General features: G+C 43.4%; 1 protein-coding gene across 4 annotated transcripts in view; it reads left to right on the top strand.

The window, feature by feature from the left end:
* Positions 1-19,003, top strand: part of JADE1 (jade family PHD finger 1) — a 153,599-nt gene that overhangs the window by 101,164 nt on the left and 33,432 nt on the right. For all 4 annotated transcript variants that reach the window (XM_033159662.1, XM_033159661.1, XM_033159665.1 and 1 more), the window contains one exon: positions 6,001-6,078. In XM_033159662.1, the coding sequence (XP_033015553.1) occupies positions 6,027-6,078 (52 nt within the window). In that variant the 5' untranslated portion in view covers positions 6,001-6,026. Of the gene's footprint in view, positions 1-6,000; positions 6,079-19,003 lie in introns of those variants that run through there.

Below are 19,003 nucleotides of genomic sequence, written 5' to 3'. Positions count from 1 at the left end.
TTAGAGTGTTTCCCTGTGTGAGTTTTTTTGTGCTAATCATTTGCTGTTTTATAGAAATGTAGGCTGCTGCCTTATACAGATCATACTGTTTGTCCATTGAGTCTGTATTGTCTACTCTGATTGGCAGCAGCTCACCTACAATTTCATGCAGTGATTTTCTCCAGCATTGCTATCAGAGATCCTCGGAACAAAATAGGAAACAAAATAGGAAATTCTTTCCAGTAGCACCTTAGAGACCAACTGAGTTTGTTCTTGGTATGAGCTTTCGTGTGCATGCACACTTCTTCAGATACCTTTTTCCAGTAGCACCTTAGAGACCAACTGAGTTTGTTCTTGGTATGAGCTTTCGTGTGCATGCACACTTCTTCAGATACAGAGATCCTCGGGTTTTGTTGGACTACAACTCTTGCCAGCTTCAGCCAGCATAACCAGTGGTGAGGGATGGTGGAAGTTGTAGTACAGCAATATACGCAGTGCAGCCACTGGTTCTTCCTCCTAACTTTAATAGGAGATGCCACGGATTGAACATAGGAAGGACTATCCTATCTGTGTGCAAAACATGTGCTCTCTCACTGAGCTAAATAGTCCCTCTGTGTTGTACAAGCCTTATCATTCTTCTCTGCCTCTTCTAAGTAATGTATAGTTTGCAAATGTTGCAACATCATTAATCATAGCATTTCCTAAATCACTAATGATTGTAGGCACAACTTTCAGACAAACATGTCTCTGGGATAAGCTTCTGTTCATCTCCACTTTGAAAATTGGCCATGCTTCTTATTTTTTAAAAAACAGTGAGTTACAAAAATACATTTCCTTTTCCACCATGACTCTTTAGGAATTAATGTGAGACACAGTTGGAAAATGCCCATATGCAGGGGTAACTGAAACTTGATTCCAGAGCCTAGGGATTTCAACTATTTTTCTGTGCTAAGGTGTCAGCAATTTTTGAAAGTTCAAATACACAGCATAGACTGGCTCATTCTTGTTGTTGTTGTTGTTGTTGTTCAGCCGCAGCCCCCCCGCATCGTCAGGTCACCCCCTCCTCCTCGCCCTGGGTGGCCCTGGTCCGACTCTTCGTGACCCCATGGCCAGAGCACGCCAGGCACGCCTATCCTTCACTGCCTCCCGTTTGGCCAAACTCATGTTAGTAGCTTCGAGAACACTGTCCAACCATCTCATCTTACCTACCTTATTTCTGAGTTCTAGTTTTGCTTTGCAAAATTCATGCTGACTCTTTTAAGTGATAAAGATAAAATGTTTAGGTAGCTTGTTCTGAGGCTTGCCAATTACTGTTTTCTAAAAAATAGAAACACTTCTATTTATTCATCATGTTGGCAATCTTGGAAGCAGGTGGAACGCTCCAGAGAAAAATGTTAAAACTTTTTTTTCTTAATACTCCTGATCTAATGGGGAAATCTATGAATAGAGCCTAGAGATTTTAATAATAGACTTCTGCAACAATTTTGGAATCTTTGTTGTTGATTGTTTGATCATTTACTCATTGGTCTATCTAAAACCCAAGTTTGGTCTTCTCATACAATACTGATTGATGGCTCAGCAAGGCTTCCCAAATTCTTACAGTGCCACTATTAGTTAATTAATAATACTTTATTTATTTCTTACATTTGACATCCCATCCTTCTTCCACAAAAAGCTGAGGGCATCTAATAGACCTAACATAAGACATCTAAAACTATTCCAATGCAGATACAGACTTTGAACAGAAATCTACTTAAAAGGCTTGATGGAAGAGGAAGACCTTCAGAAGGTGTTAAAGGGACAATAGAGTTTGTTTCTGTCTCATATTAATGGGAGGAAATTCCAAAGGGTAGGTGCCACAGCACTAAAGCCTCTTCCTATATTGTGTGGAATGGAATGAGCCTCCTGATAAAATGAGCCTCCTGATAAAATGGTATCTGCCCTCACCTGCAGAGTGCAGTGATTGAGTGCATATATAAAGGGTAAGGCAGTCTTTAAAGTATCTGGCTCCCAAGTTGTAGAGAGCTTTATACACCAAAACTAGCACTTTGAACTAGTTCAGTAACTTGGCACTAATGCAAAATTTAACATCTTCAAATGCTCAGTGGGAGCTGAATTACCCATTCAGAAATCTTCCTTGTATTGCACCACTTCAGACTGCTGGCTACGCAACAAATATTTTCTAACTTAAAATCTCTGCGTGTAGAACAAATAAACCAAGGAGTACCCTAGACTTTAACCTATTTGACATGCTAACTTTCCATAGGAAGAGAGTTTTTTGTTTTTTAAAAAAGAAACATTGGGACTAGTATTCAGTGGTTTATTTCATCCCCACTTGCTCTGTGGGTGACATTCATTTGCTTCTTGTCATTAGAATCTAACATGTCTGAAACAAACAAAAACTTTTTTTTATGTTAAGACAAACCAGCTCAAAGCGGAGCAATTTATATTAAGAAATTATGTCATCAGTGGCTAGAATGCATGTCTGGCTAATGCCTTTCTACACATCTGACTTAAGCAGAAGTCATTCTGTAGATAATGATATTTCAGACAAGGACATTACAGGCTGTTGGAGTAATGCAGTGCTTCACTTGGTTGAAACTAAAATCTTAGTTGCTACTATAGGAAACTGGCTTATACTGATTCAGACCATTGGTCCATCTAGCTCAGTAAGGGCTATGCTGATTGGCAGAGGCTCTCTAAGGTTGCAGACAGGGGATCCTCTTAGCCCTACCTGGAGATGCCGGTGGTTGAACTTGGGACCTTCTGCACGCAAAGCAGGCCACAGTAACCATGAGCTATGGCCCTTCCATGAGACAGTAGTTATTAGGCCTGCACTTAAAAGCTGCCCTGCATTGAGTCAGGCTATTGGTCTGTATAGCTCTGTACTGTCAGTGTCCTTGGTGGCTGGCAGTGAGAAGTCATTCTCAGCCCTAGCTGGGACCTTTTCTTTGTAGGAGTGTGCTCTTGAATATTGCAAGTTGAGAGGTGATGTTAGGTTTTTCGTTTATATAATCATATGTAAATTATCTTTGTGAAGGTTGGCAATACTAATATGTTGTGCGTGGGAACTTTTACCTGGAATTTAGATATTTACAAAACAGCTGGAGGTCAGATATGTACAGTAGCTGGCTGTTCTGTGAATGCTAGCTGCAGTATTTGTTTTTTGTACCACCTGGTTGAAAGGGCTTAACATTCCTTTTGAAAATGGAGCTGTTCATCAGTAGAATGTTATGCTTCAATCTTTCCCAGAAGTGGGACATAGCTACTCCCTAAATTTTTGATACAGCTTGCAATGTTTTGTCTGCCTTTATCGTTGGTTGCAGCCTGTGCTTAACCATCTGTGGATGAGTTAAACAAGGGTTGTAGATTTCTGTTTTTTCACGCTTTAGGTCCATAGCATTGAGACACATTATTTCGATTGCAAGAGACTGAAATGGCTAGCATACTTTGGACAAAATCTGCTCAGTTTTTCTGCCTCTGATTAGCTATCTAAAGTGAGGTCTTTATTCAATTTGTACAGTTTAACCTTATCTGCCTCTATAGCTTGTGCGGCATCCAAATATCTGAATATCCAGACTTTCTGACAATAGGGATTTCTATTTACCTGGAGTTACATAGCAGCAAGCACAAGTGTAACTAAGAGTTACAGATAATGGGACTATGGTTGCTTATAGTGATGTTTACTCCATGGAAATGGCCCATGGGTTCTAGTGTGGTTTCTGTCTTATGAGTCCGGCTTCTGTTAAGGGTTTGTAATCTAAGCATATGCCCTTTTTAAACACCCATTACAATTAGACATACTTTCTACATTTCAGTTGGCTTGATGTCTGTGTTGTAAATGCCAGTGGAGCGGCTTAGAAGTTGCTGTTCGTATGACATCTAATCAGTTCAGTGTCTGAGCACCAAACTAGAAGCAAATCAGCTTGGCAGCTGATTCCTGAAACTGCACCTGGAAGGCGTGCCTTGGGATTTTGCTGCTAATGGCTTGGCCAGCCCACATTGTCATTGTGAACTGAAACATGGCAAACTAAGCCTCATGAGATTTGATGCATGTCCTAGAGTACTTGTCACTTTAATTCACGCTGAACATGCTTTGCTTCACTTGTGTCACGTTTCTGCTTTTTCACCTCCCGTCACCCCCCTTTCCTGGCCTTTTAGCACTTGGATACTCACTGGCTATTTTATGTTGTAACTGAGAGTCTGCATTTATTGCATAATGTAATGCTTTGGAGCATCATCTCTGCTGAAGGGACCTATTAGGATAAATAGTTTTTCACTTCTCAGGGCTTCTTCGTGTAGTCATTTAAGTGTGCTGATGTCAGCCCACATTAGACAGATTTAGTCATGAATGTTTCGGCACATGTCCAGGATGAGACTAGCCACAGTCTGGTTCTTTTAGCTTTTCAATTATTTTAAGAAAATGGTTAGTCATGATCTAGACATGTTTTGGAACGTTTATAAGGCAAGGCTGCTAAGCCAACACAGGTGCTGATGTTTTCAGTCATTATCAGTGAGAGGCTGCTTAAGTACCCTTGCCAAATCCATTGGTAACCAAATAAACATTTATAAAATTTGTCTATATTCTGACGCCTTCTGAATGCTGAAAGTGTTGTTCATGGATAGGATGTTGCTACCACATGTATTGAAAAGATCCTTAAGAAGTGTCCTCCTAAATGTGGAAGTGAGAAACAGACCAAATGTTTTCTTACATTATATTTTCCCCCCTAAAATTACCCATGCTTTGGCTTTACAAATCCCTATCTGTATCACTGATGGCTATTTCAGTGAAGGATATAAACTGGGAATTCCTGATAGTTGTCAGAATAAATACAGCAAGTGCAGCCATAAGAAGAATAAATGTGTAGATGACTTCTCCACTTGCATTGCTGCTTTGACTTTTTAACAAATCCTGAATTGCAAATCAGAACAACCTAAGGATTTGGGAGCAGATAGCGCAGCAGCAGTACCATTACTGAGAGAAGTTTTGATATCCTTTTTTCTGTGTCTCAGTGTGGTAGATTCTTGCATTGTTCTTTCGCCATGAAATTACTTCTTGCCATGGGGAGCCACGTGGGACTAAATTATGTGAAGGCTCAACATGTATTAGGATTGTGGCCAGCATGAATGTAGTGTTGATGATTTGCTCAACTTGTGTATCTATGGTCTTAATGCATTTTGAATTAGTCTCCCACAACACATCTTCACATGCACATCCCACTCAGGAAATGTTAGCTCATTGTGAACCCAGTCTCTGGTATACCGTACTGTTCAGTTACAATCTCTGTTTCTGTGTTGTCATAGGAGCTTAGTGATTGGCTAGTGTGGGAACATTTCTATGCATACTGCTTGCTCAGTTGAGGGATGCAGTGACCTTTGTAATTAGTCTTGCTGTTTTGATGCCTCCTACGGCTGTAAAACCTTTTCATAAATGTGTTGTACAATATAAATATTGGCTAAATAGGGACCAAAGTATATGCTCTGTTGCAGTTGCTTAAATTTGCTAATATCAAAGCCATAAAAAAGATCTTACATCTTCTTGGGGTGAGCTTGGCTTGAGGATTCCATCAACATTGGTGGCCCAGGTCATTCTGCTTCCTGAGGCAAAGGACAGTATGGTGCCCTATTCCTATTCCGTGCCCAGAAGTCAGCTGGGATAGCAGTTTTATTTTTCAAAACTGGTGATTGGACATTGTCTTCAACTGTACCTGAAGGCAGGAGGCTAGCTTAGTTGGCAGTACAGGGCAAGCCACTTAAGCCACCCATCTCGGTCCTCCAAGGTTTTGCTACCACTCCCCAGCATGTTACTTAGGGCAGCTGCTGCGCTCTGTCTAATTGTAGGGCAGGCCACTATCAATCAACCGATATTCTTTTTGGCTGTCCCATGGGATGCATTTTAAATTGAATATCTTCAGCATGTTTGCTGCTTTTATTTATGTTACTTAATGGCACTTGCTTTCATTTGTGAGCTCTTTGATTCAGAACTTGATAACTTCTGGTTTCTGTTGCATTTCTTCACAGGCTGCCTGCTGTTACCCGGGAAGATCATGAAACGAGGTCGACTTCCCAGCAGCAGTGAGGATTCTGATGACAATGGCAGTAAGTGCTCCTTTTTGTTGTGCTTGTATCGCACCAGGTTTATGAGTTTATTTAAAACACACACACACAAAACTTTGCATATGATACTTTAAATAACAAAGGTGATTTGCATATCAGTTGGGTAGAGTGCTAATATGAAAAAGCTTTGCTAAAATCAAACAGATTTCAATAGGTGAACAGCAGTAAGGCATCCCAAGGCTTTACAGCTGATTACACAGCATGCAGTAATACATTTCTACCCCCAAACCCAAACAAATTAAGTTCTTTTTGGTTTAAAGTGTTGAAGTAAATGTTTGCCACATCATCAGTTGTAAATGTTGTCAAGTCTTCAGGTTGTAATAAGGGGATCAAAGTTGGATTTGAGGCTGCTTGTCAAGCTTATGTCACCATTTTCTTATGCATATCATGAATGGGGTTCATAATACTCTTGTTTTTCTATACACTGCTTATGTGTAAGCAGGCCCCTTAAGTTAACACCTAGGAAAAGTTGACCTATTGTGCATGTTGTTTTTTTGATACCCACTCCTGTGGAGTACTAGCATGCAGTACAAAGGGTAATTTAAGCAGCTGCTTCCTAAATAGTGGTTTGTGAGAGCTTTTCTGAATGGTTCATAAAGTAGACAGTGATGAGACTATGATACAAAGGGTACAGTAGCCTTTTCCAAGTAGTGGGGAAGAGACAATTTTGGAATACAAAATTCCCTTGCAGTTTTTTTATTATTTGGAGAATCATGCCCCACTCCCACACTGTGTTCAAGCTGAAATGCTGCCGTTTGTAAACAAATGAGATACACCGTATATACGCGAGTATAAGCCGACGCAAATATAAGCCGAGGCACCTAATTTGACCACAAAAAACTGGGAAAACTTATTGACTTAAGTATAAGCCGAGGGGTGGGAAATGCAGCAGCTACTGGTAAATTTCCCAAAAATAAAAATAAATACCAATAAAAGGCTTGGAAAGAAAGGGTCTATTACAGGGAGGGCTCAGGGGGTAAGGGGGCATATTGTGGGTACATTTCAGGGGCAAGGGGAATATTCTGGAATGGATTAAGGTTTCAGGGTGGGTGGGGCATATTTAGGGAGGGCATGAGAGGCAAGGGGGCATATTCTGGGAAAGTTTCAGGGTGGGCAGTTTCTAGGGTGGGCAGAGCTGGGATGGGCAGGGGTTAAGAGGGAAGGCTTGGAAAGAAAGGGTCTCTTTACAGGGAGGGCTCAGGGGGAGGGGGCATATTCAGGGAGGAATTAAGGGGGGATTCTGGAATGGATTAAGGGGGAAGGGGGCAGATTCTGGGAAGGTTTCAGGGTGGGTGGGGCATATTTAGGGAGGGCATGAGAGGCAAGGGGGCATATTCTGGGAAAGTTTCAGGGTGGGCAGTTTCTAGGGTGGGCAGAGCTGGGATGGGGGCAGTTTCTAGGGTGGGCAGAGCTGGGATGGGGGCAGTTTCTAGGGTGGGCAGAGCTGGGATGGGCAGGGGTTAAGAGGGAAGGCTTGGAAAGAAAGGGTCTCTTTACAGGGAGGGCTCAGGGGGAGGGGGCATATTCAGGGAGGAATTAAAGGGGGAGATTCTGGAATGGATTAAGGGGAAGGGGGTTGATTCTGGAAGGTTTCAGGGGTGGTTGGGGCATATTTAGGGAGGGCATCAAGGGCAAGGGGCATATTCTGGGAAAGTTTCAGGGTGGGTAGTTTCTAGGGTGGGCAGAGCTGGGATGGGGGAAGGGGGTTAAGAGGGAAGGCTTGGAAAGAAAGGGGTCTCTTTACAGGGAGGGGCTCAGGGGGAGGGGGCATATTCAGGGAGGAATTAAGGGAGCAGATTCTGGGAATGTTTCAGGGGTTGATAGTTTCAGGGTGGGCAGTTTCTATGGTGGACTGAGCTGGGATGGGATGGGGGCAAAAGCAACAGGCTCTCTGGGGCTGAGCCGGCTCGCGCGCCCTGCTCGATACTTGTCCTCCTCCTGCTCCCGCTGCCCCCATCGCTACCATCTGTTCCCCTTCAGGGGACGGGAGGAGGAGGAGGAGGCGATCCTCGCACAGAGCAGTGACTGCTCTGTGCAAGGCATAGGAGAGGAAAAGCATCGAGGAGCACTTTCTCCCCACTTTTCCCTCCCTGATGCGTTGCGCAGAGCAGGCACAGGATCATAGAGTCTCAGCGCAGTTTCTACAGTGGGCAGAGCTGGGATGGGCAGGGGTAGAGCAGGCACAGGATCATAGAGTCTCAGCGCAGTTTCTACAGTGGGCAGAGCTGGGATGGGCAGGGGTAGAGCAGGCACAGGATCATAGAGTCTCAGCGCAGTTTCTACAGTGGGCAGAGCTGGGATGGGCAGGGGTTAAGAGGGAAGGCTTGGAAAGAAAGGGTCTCTTTACAGGGAGGGCTCAGGGGGAGGGGGCATATTCAGGGAGGAATTAAGGGAGCAGATTCTGGGAAGGTTCAGGGGTGGGTAGTTTCAGGGTGGGCAGTTTCTATGGCGGACTGAGCTGGGATGGGATGGGGGCAAAAGCAACAGGCTCTCTGGGGCTGAGCCGGCTCGCGCGCCTGCTCGATACTTGTCTGCTCCCGCTGCCCCCCGTCGCTACCTCTGTTCCCCTTCGGGGAGAAGGGACGGGAGGAGGAGGAGGATGCGCGATCCCTCGCACAGAGCAGGCACAGGAGGAGGGATCAGAGAGCAGGCACAGATGGGGGATCGGCAGGGCAGGGGAGACAAGCAGCAAGAAAGGATCCCTTTCTTGCCGCTTGTCCCTTTGCAGCCGCCCGCGTTCACCTGAGTATAAGCCGAGGGCAGCTTTTTCAGCCCAAAAAATGGGCTGAAAAAGTCGGCTTATACTCACGTATATACGGTAAAAAGTAATATAGTATTTGAACATTTGCATTGCAATGTTTGCAAAACAAGTGTAGATTGGAAGCCTGTGAGCAGGGGCTTGCTTCTTTTTATCTCTGTTCAGCAGCTGTGGTCTTAAAAAACACGTATCTCTTTAATACTTCAACACGTATTATTTGGAAGCGTCCACTTTTTTCAGCTTTAAAATGTTCTTTGTGTGTAAACATTACAGTCATGTTTGACAATTTAAGGTAGCTTCTCATGACTGTAGGTTTTGGGTTTAACTATTGCATGCTTTTATAATAATTTGAAGCTTATGTTTAAACACTGACCCTCCCTGGGAGAAGTTGTTGTAAGAATGTGTGGGAAATATCAGTTGTATGTTTTGCTTGAATCTATCCTTAGAGACTCATTTTCCTTTCTGCCCAAGAAATGTACTAGAGCTGGTGCAAAGTCTGATTACCTACAATAAAACTAGCCAGATATGTATAGATTTAGGAAGCTTTACATGGATTGCAGACCTCTTTACACCATCAAGATGGCATGATAAGAATCTGGTGTTCTGGAAGTGATCATATGAGTGCTTCACTAAATAACTGTTCAAGCCTCTTTGGTAACTTTGCAGCAATGTGATAAATGTGAATTCTGTTTGGCCTGTGGTGAAGTAGTCACATGACTGCAACATTGACTGCCCAGTTCTGTCAAGATCTTTTAGGTGCGTATTTCTCCCATCAGGAACAGGATAATGACCTGGTGAAGTAGGTGGCAAATCCCTCTGGAATGACAGGGTAAGGATCAAAGGTGACAGCTGGGAGGGCCTTCCTCACATAGTGTGTTTCTCACCTCCCAGTTCAAATGAAAATGTGTGTGGAAAGAGAGAGAATTTGCAGAAAACAAACTGGCAAGACAGTGGATATATCCCTTCTTGACCCCTAGTCTAGTTTGTTGGGCAGATGTAAGGAACACACTAGGCATCAGCTCTGCAGATAGGAAAGGAAAGGAAAAGTGCTACAGATTGCTTGGAGCTCTTCTCCTGTTTGAGTGACATGGGCACGGGTAGTGATGTAAAATTCTCGAGAATAATCTTTTGGAGAATATTCTTGATTAATGAGAATATTAGAGAACTTTCATTTAAAATAGGACAATATTCGCTGGTGATGGCACCAGTAATTGTCATGTTAAGATTTGGTATAAGGAAACTCAATAGTTAAATCATATTTTATTCTTCTGTTAGAACATGTACATGTTAGAGCAGTGTTTTTCAACCACTGTTCCGCGGCACACTAGTGTGCCGCGAGATGTTGCCTAGTGTGCCGTGGAGACGGTTGGGATTTCCCCCCCTACTCGGGTGAAGATGTCGCGGTATGGCCGTTACGGTGGAGGTGAGTGGCGCGGGTGGAGAAGAGACCGCAGCGACGCCTCTCTTTGGCTCTTTTCGAGGCCCCGCTTAGCTAAATTCGCGGCGCCTAGGAGGGGACTCCCCTCGGGGTAACGGCAGACGGGGCTTGTGGCCGGACCTGGCGGGGTTTGTTTTCCCGCCCTTCGGCGCTACTGACGCTGCACGGGCAAAATGGAGGCGGCGCCAAAGATGGCGGCGCCCAGGGCTGCTTCGCTCGCCTTTGGCAGCGATGAGATGGGCGGGCTGGTGGAGGGAAGAAGCCGCGAGGGCGGCACCGCGGCAGTGCGTTTGGCGGAGCCGTCGGCGGAGGGAGGGCGGTGCGAGGGCGGAGAAGCGGCGCCGGAAGGCGTGAAGGGCAGGTCCCGCTGCTTGGTCTTCCTCTGCCGGCTGCCTGCTCATTGGCGCGCTTTCCAGGAGCCTCTAATAAAGGGAGCGGCGGCCTTCCCCTTTCTCCTTCTACACGCGCCTGCTTAAACTTTTGTGCCCCGAAGTATGTGAAGTGCGCTTCCTATGTGGTTTTTTTTTTTAATTAATTGCTTTGAGTATCTCGGCTATAACATCCAATTAGATTGACAGAAAAACTAGGCGAAATCTTTTGCGTTGATACAGGGTGTCGGTATATTAGTATTATTTTCCTCCTTGCCGTTGCTTTGACGTGGGCCCTTCCCCGCCCCCTCCATAAGCTGCCAGCATGGATGCTGGAAACTTGCGTTTATGATGGTTGCAGCCCTCCTTTTGCGGTTCAGTGGGAGTGCAGTTTGGCAAGTGAAGTGAACATAGCCTGAAATTGGCTTAAGACTATTAAGGACGTGTATTTTCTTGGAATTTTCCATAAAAAAATTCTTTTTTCTTTTGCGGGCGCCGGACTGTGTCCTGGGTATGGGGTGGGTGGGTTTTTTGACATCATCTTCCGACTTCCTTCCTGCCTGAGCACAGTGTGCGCAGCAGCGGAGAGAAGAATTTCTGTTTACTTACTATTTCATAATAAAGTAATTATAAAATACTTTCTTTGTGTTTATTTGATTCCTATTCAAGAGAATTACTTTATATATAGTCAATATAGGCACAGAGTTAATTTTTTTAACATTTTCTAATGGTGGTGTGCCTCGTGATTTTTTTCATGAAACAAGTGTGCCTTTGCCCAAAAAAGGTTGAAAAACACTGTGTTAGAGGACAAGTCAGAAAATACAATTGGCATGTTAATGTTTGATACACGTAAATTCAGTAATAGGCTGTCTTGTGCTTCTAATAGCTCTAACAATAACTGTTTTGGTGACTAAAGCAAAACTTTGTGCATACATATAAAAAAGAAGTCATTAACACTGAATATATTATCGTTATATGATAATATATTTCAGTATGTCAGTCTCTGGTAAATGGTACTTTGTACCATTGAATGGCACTGCAAAAACTAGTTAATGACACTAAATAAAAATATAGAAACGTCAACTGTTTAAATCAAGGCCACCTCACATGCTGTTACAGATAATTGTATAGGACTAGGTACTTTAAGTGTAAAAGCTACTTTCTGTAAAAATAATAATAATAATCACACTGTATGGCCAAGGGTATAGAATTACTAAGAATAAGGTCACACCAAAATAGAAAAAAGGCTATTACATATAGTTGAAATACATACAAATTCAAATGTTCATCAAATTAAATGAATAGCATTTTTAAAACTAAAAAACAACAATGCTGTTTTCTGTAGCTCACATTTCAAAACTGCCAATGGTGAATGACACAATGCCCAGTAATGTAACTGGATCAAAAAAATCATTATTCATTACTTACACTGGCAATATCACAGCTTGACTTAATATTTACTAGATTTTTAAAAATGTGGGTGGTAAAACTAGTTCTTACATTAGAATTTACAGTTTGTGGAGAATATTATCCGGAGAATTTTCCAGCAGAGAATATTCTCAAGAATATTCTCATTCTTGAGAATATCGCATCACTAAGCACAGGTTGAAAGTGCTGCACTATTAAGTTCAAAATGCTGTAGATCCAACTTACCAGGTCTGTCCTTACTGCAGTTTTAAATAACCAGTGCTGCTGTATGCATTCAGTTAGAACTGGAGGAGCCTATTCAGTGGGACTCCACAGTAATGTAGGGCATAATCTTGGACACTGCAGAACTTGCACTTGTAAGTTCTTTCGCAAGTCCTAATTTCCACATGTTTCTAAAAAATTTAAGAAGCAGGCAGTGAATGCATTCTGAAAGCCTCAGCTTGGGTCAGGGGTTTAGTGGTCAATAAGGATAAAAGATTGATGATTGTAGTGAGTATCAAACAGGTGGAATGTTCCAGGAGCTACCGTGGGTGCTTGAAGGATAGATCCTTGAGTTTCTGCTTTTGATCTGATGACAGAGGACTGTCTTGTCCCTGCCAACACAAAGCACTCACTATCTCACAGGTGAGATCACAAAGTCTTAATCCCACAGGAGTGAAAGTGCCTATAGGGAGTACAATTGGGGGTTATCCTTTGCCTCCTTGGGTTCCAATGGTTGTTCTCACCCTCGAAATCATAGCACACCTTGGAAGATGCAGCCTTTCCAGTCATTACCAGTTTATGTTCCTATTCTTAGTAACCTTACTGTGATTGCAGGATCTGATAGGGCAACAACATGGGCAAATGTACAGACTGTTGTCATGCTATTTAAGCACAAAAAACAAAACAAAACAAATCCTCTATTGCTCAGCATGCTGATTTGGTTGTGTAAATGGGTCCTACCCATAGTAATGGGTTTTTTCTTAGCTCTCTGTGCAGCTAACATTAGTTTCATCCAATCTGTCTCCTGAGTTTAGATTATTTGGGACTGAGGTTTTTTTTTTAGTTTAAAAATAGAAAAAATTGTATCTGTGATGAATCAGTGGTAGCAGTGGCATTTTGAAAAATGTTTTACTTCTCCAAACAAGTAAATTACTTATTCTCTATTTGTATACTTTATGTAGCTCTCAAAGGCATTAGATGTTGCTTAGCATAAATGAACGCTCATCTCCTGGGTTGGAAGGTGCGATTTAAGTGCAAAGTGTTCTGGGGCTGTCCTGGCTGTTGAAGTCAGAAAGGGAAAAAAATGTAATGGAGTTTGGCTTTTGATTAGTGTTTTATGACCTAATTGTAAATAGGGGAACATGGACTGAGTCACTGAAGAAAGGTATTGACATTTGAGAATATTTTTCAATTCAGATATGATCCAGGCCTAAGTTAAACATCTTTCAAAAGGCAAATTACAATATGGAAAAGATTCCTCTAGTAAAACTCTTTAGTGAATTATGGGGGTTTGATTGAAATGCATTGGGAAGATTTGCTTGTTTTCTACTGGTGTAACATTTTATTATTATGGCCTGGTGAAGAGGGTTTGCAAGCTGTGCTGAATTTTTGATTCTTGGCCTCTTGCTGTTGGAAAACAATCCCAGACAACCTTTAACTTCTAAATATTTTCCATATAATTGCATGAATTCAAGTTTTATTCTGTCAACTTGGGGCAAAGGCTTGCTAAGAAAAAGGAAGAAAGCCAACTATTTTTGGTGGTGTCAGAAAACATCAAGAAGCTACTTTGCTTTTGCCTTTGTTTTTATCAAATGTGTATCTGGATGCTTCCTCCAAGGAGGTCATGGTGATGAATAAAGGTTTGTTGCTTTAAATTTACTTAATGTTCAAAGCTAAGGGGTTGTGTCTAGTACTGTGCTGGTGGGATTCTGCTGGTGCAGTGGGATTTTCCTCTCCTCCACCACTGCATGCTCTCGGAGTCTACTCCAAGTGTGCCCAATCCTCTGGAGCTGATTTTGAGGCTGGGCGGCTGAACACTGGAGGAGACAGAAGAGGAAGGCACATTGAACACACAGGAATAATTTGCACCAGCTGAGCTGCAGTGCTTGATAAAACCTCAGAGCTGTATTCCATCTTCCTTGAGGTGTTTCCGATTATATGAATTAAATGTTTTGCTGTGCCTTTTATCCTTTTGATAGCCATAGCTTTTCAGGTCTCCATCCTATGTGCACTTAGAAGTAAGTTTATTAAAATAAACTAGACTGCCTGCCAAGTAACATATTGGGAGCAGGACTGTCAGTTAGATCAGCCTAGAATGGCTTCTTTTTTGGTATGAGCTTTCTTGTATCATTTCTGATTCTATTTTGTTCTGTTTCTACACTTGTCAGTTTTTTGGCAACATTCATTCCACCCCTTTTTCTCTCCCACCCCTTTCTTTTCAGTCTTCTGCCTCATTATTCCTTAGAAGACAAAAGAGATAGGAAAGAGGTAAAACAAGGGGGTAGCATAAGTGAGATCCCATTACCAGGGAAAGCAGTATAATAGATTTGATGAATCTTGCTTTCTTGATAATACATCCCTGTCCCTCTTCCTCTTTCTTGACTGTTAGCATGCTTCATGCTCTTAAACCACACTGAACTCTGTGGTCCTGCAGCTTTAGAGTATAATAATGCTCTCACTGAACTAATTGGCAAACCCCCATTGGCTTTAATGGGAGTGAGCTCCTAGCTTTTAAACTGTTCATACTGAGGTTGGGAGCTTTTCAGTAAAGTGTGTTCTGTGGCCAGGTATTTTGGCATCATGCTAAAGTCTAGTTCTGCATAATTTTAACCACGCTCAGATATAAAAATGCGCTAAGCCTTACCTGTAAGCCCATCCCAAATGTATTTTATCAAGTAAAATATTGCGTGGAAGATCAAAGGGATTGAGTACAGCACGTTTAGTGATACCTGGTGGAAGAAGGTAAATAATTTGTTTAGCTTCATACAAAGAAGCAAGTTCAGAACATAGTGAAATTCTATACAAAACAATTGAATAAACTAGAAACATATTCTTGTTATTGCAATGGGAGTCCGTGTGTAGGCCACAGAGCAGAATAACAGTGAGACAATATAAATAGCACTAAGCAGGCACTGCAGTTCAGTGAAGAGGAAATGTGGTGGTGGGGGGAGTGGGGATCAACAAGGATAAGGTGGGGATCAACACTGACCCTCTCCCCTCTTGTTTGACAGCACATCACATCACAATACTGTTGCTGAAGTTGAATAGGTCTGGGTTTGGTCTGAAGAGTACAAAGATGTATAAGCTTTGAACTTGTTAATGACAGTGATAGTGTAATCTCTCCTATAAAGATAGAACCAGCCTTGTATTTAGGGCTCTCCAGCATTTGACAAGTGAAAACAGGTAGGTATTCTTGTTGAGTTAATTAAGCACGTGACTCCTAGTGTGGTAGTTAGTGAGTGATCTGCTTCCAAAAGGAATCTGGCAGAATGCCTCACCCCTAAGAAGTTTGGAAACTGTTAACTTCGAGGCATTCATTTTCATACAACATGTCTTAATGCAGGGGTCAGCAAACTTTTTCAGCAGGGGGCCGGTCCACAGTCCCTCAGACCTTGTGGTGGGCCGGACCATATTTTGGAAATAAAAATGAAGGAATTGTTATGCCCCACAAATAACCCAGAGATGCATTTTAAATAAAAGCACACATTCTACTCATGTAAAAACACCAGGCAGCCCCCACAAATAACCCAGAGATGCATTTTAAGTAAAAGGACACATTCTACTCATGTAAAAACACGCTGATCCGCAGGCCGGATTTAGAAGGCGATTGGGCTGGATCTGGCCCCCAGACCTTAGTTTGCCTTCCCATGTCTTAATGCTTAAATATTGAGTTTCAGCATAGGGAGAAAGAAAGCTAGGCCTGTTTTTCAAAACTTCATAAAAAATTACCTTCCTGATTTCTGACAGAACTGAAGGTGGGACTTCTCTGGATATGTGCTGGGATTTGGAGAACATAAGATATGGCAGAAGTATCAGGCTTTCCATGCCTTCAGCATATGAGAGAGTGCCTCATATTTTTCCCAAGTTCTCAGTGTGTGGCTTGCAGTGGTTGCTTGTGCCCATTGGGACTGGTAGGGTGGAAGGTAGGGAGGTCAACATGATGTGGTGCCAGAGCAGTTAGCTATAGTGGGTATGGACAAAAATTGCCTTCCTTTAAATTGCACTGGAAATCTTCCTTTGTCTGAGAGCCAGACTCTGCTTCTCCATCTCTCTCTTCTGGTTTCTCTGGGATCCCATACCTTGGAGCAGTGCTTTTTTTCCTAGAAAAAGAGGTGCTGGAACTCACTATGAACACCTCCCTTGTTCTCTTTTAATGGCAATGGTGCCCACCTGAGAGGTGCTGGAACTGAAAAGAAGCCCTGCCTTGGAGACACTTTCACATCACATTCCTGCCACCTCCTCTTCCTCCTGAAAAGTCTCACAATTGTCTCTCAAACTACCCACAGATGGAAGTGCCACAGTGGATGCAATCTTCCTTTGATTTTTTTTTAAGCAGTAAACAATGATGCATTAAAAATAAAAGTTCTTAATTGTGAAATCACCTTGTCTTCTAGAATCTGTCTGTGGGTAAGGAATGGCCATAGGGGAAGAGCTGTAGCTCAGTTCTAGAGCATCTGCTTTGCATGCAGAAGGTCCCTGGTTCAATCCCTGGCATCTCCAGGTGCAGCCGGAAAAGAGCCTTCCCTGAAATTCTGGAGAGACATCTAGCCCAATGGTCTGACTGTATAAATCAGTTTCCTATGTTCCTAAAGGAACAAGTACAAATATCTGTTTTTAATTCGTATAGATGTGACTGTAATATTACTTTCTTATTGAATTGCCCAGAGCTGCAATATAATTATTGAACAGCCACATATGATGTTGACCATCTTTGGCATATTGGGTTAGCTGTAGAGCAGTGAAGCTTTGCCTGTCTGTCTTGCCACTAACTCTTGGCATGCACTTTTGGTATTCATGGTTAACGTATTCTGGCTAAGAAAATTTAAACCAAGCTGCTGGATAAGTACAAAAGAAGGTATATAGGGATAAATGAAAATAGGAAGTATGTACCTTTTCTGTTGTTGCTAGGATCTTGAAAATGTTCACCCATTTTCCTGGTTGCTTGTAGCAAGTCAGAATCTCCTCCTGAAAACCACATAGGGAAGTTTTTATAAATCGGAAAAGAGTGGGTTCCATTTCCTTTAAGGTGATCAATGAGCCACAAACATTAATAAAGTTATGTGTTAGCAGCAGACTAGTAAAAGGTTTTTTCTGGGTAAAAGGTTTTTTCTGGGTAAGTGTCATTTATGGATTAGTTGCAAGGTGATTAGTTGCAAGAATGATCAGATAAAGAAAAGTATTGTTGCTATACACTGCATTAGAGAAAGCTAATTGACCAGCAGATCTACCAGTAGTGATAGTGTCAGAAGATACCTTGTTAGACCCAACGGGTTGTATCCAGTGCCGTCCTTTCCCTTACAGAAAGCTCTTCGATCCAGAAGGAAAGTGGAGAGGTGATTTTTGTGAATTCTCCTGCATCACCCTTCACCTTCCACACTGTTCCAGCTTTGGATACAATAGTGTATTGGATATAATCTGAAGACAATGTACCTGCAGTTATCTATATATATAAAATGCAAGTGTCTCTGCGTCCAGTCCGTGTGTCTCTGGGTTTGCGCAACTGAGCATGTGCCCCAGGGACACAGGGATTGGAGCAGAGAGACATCAGCCACGAGCAGCGTCGGCAGTTCAAGCGGGGCGGTTGAAATGGAACGCCGGCGCTGCAGAGGACGAGGGGAAGCCGAAGAGGGAGGTCACGCTGCTGCTCCCGCCGCTACAAGTAGAGCCTGTTGCTGCTGACCCCCTCCTGCCCCGTTGGCCTGCATGGCACTGCTGCCTCTCCTCCACCCCCCGACCACCCGCTAAAGCAGGCGGGCGGGCGGGCGGGGCGGGCAAGCAGGGCTTCTCCGCTAATGCGGAGAAAGCCCTGCTTGCCTCTCCTCCACCCCCCGACCACCCGCTAAAGCAGGCTTTGGCAGGGGGGTGAGGGGCAGGGGGGCAAGCAGGGCTTCTCCGCTAATGCGGAGAAAGCCCTGCTTGCCTCTCCTCCACCCCCCCACCTCCCGCTAAAGCAGGCTTTGGCAGGGGGTGGGGGTGGGGCGCCAGCCCCCTCCACATATGTTCTAGCGCCCGTTTTTTTAACGGGCTTAAACCACTAGTAGCTGTAATAAAGTAGAATACTTACCATAATGTCTGGTGCTTTAATGCCATACATTCCATGTTGGATCCCTGTTTTTTGCGGGATGGGAGAGGGTGGTGGTTCAGAATTGCTTGTTTTGCAGGCAATTTTCTGCACAGAGTTTGCCCTCTGACTGCGGCTGCATTGCATGGGACTGGTGGGTGGATTGTCTGAGATTCCATGATCTTGGCAGGCTGAGAAGGAAGTCTGAAATAAGGTTTTATGATGATGGGCTGGCAGCTCAGACTGTTCTAACCACTTCCATTTTCTGCTCCAGCTGCATGGTTTCCCAACAAATTGTGCTGTTGGCAACTGTGCCCACTCTTGCTCAAACAGAGCCCAGAAAGAGTCTCGGCAGATGGAAATACCAGCACTGAGCAGCAGCAGCAGCAGCAGCAGCAGCAGCTAGGCATGCTTCTCTATGTTGGAAACTGTTGTGCTGTCTGATTTTGCAATGTAGAAGCATTGTATTTACAGTGGGGAAGACTGTGTGCAGCCTCCAAGAGGGCTCAGGCTTTGAAGTGTCAATGAAATGATAGCAGCCTGGAGCTCTCCTGGGACACAGCTGGGTGCTCTGCAGCTGGTTTTACAACACTGTTCTGCATTATGCACTCTGTAGCTAATCTTATGCCACGCAGCGTAGCATATTGGTGGCT

This window comes from Lacerta agilis, chromosome 9 (assembly GCF_009819535.1).
Source record: "Lacerta agilis isolate rLacAgi1 chromosome 9, rLacAgi1.pri, whole genome shotgun sequence".
NCBI classification, from domain to species: domain Eukaryota; kingdom Metazoa; phylum Chordata; class Lepidosauria; order Squamata; family Lacertidae; genus Lacerta; species Lacerta agilis.
The sequence above is the reverse complement of the archived record's forward strand: the minus strand, read 5'-3'. Positions and strand labels throughout refer to the sequence as shown.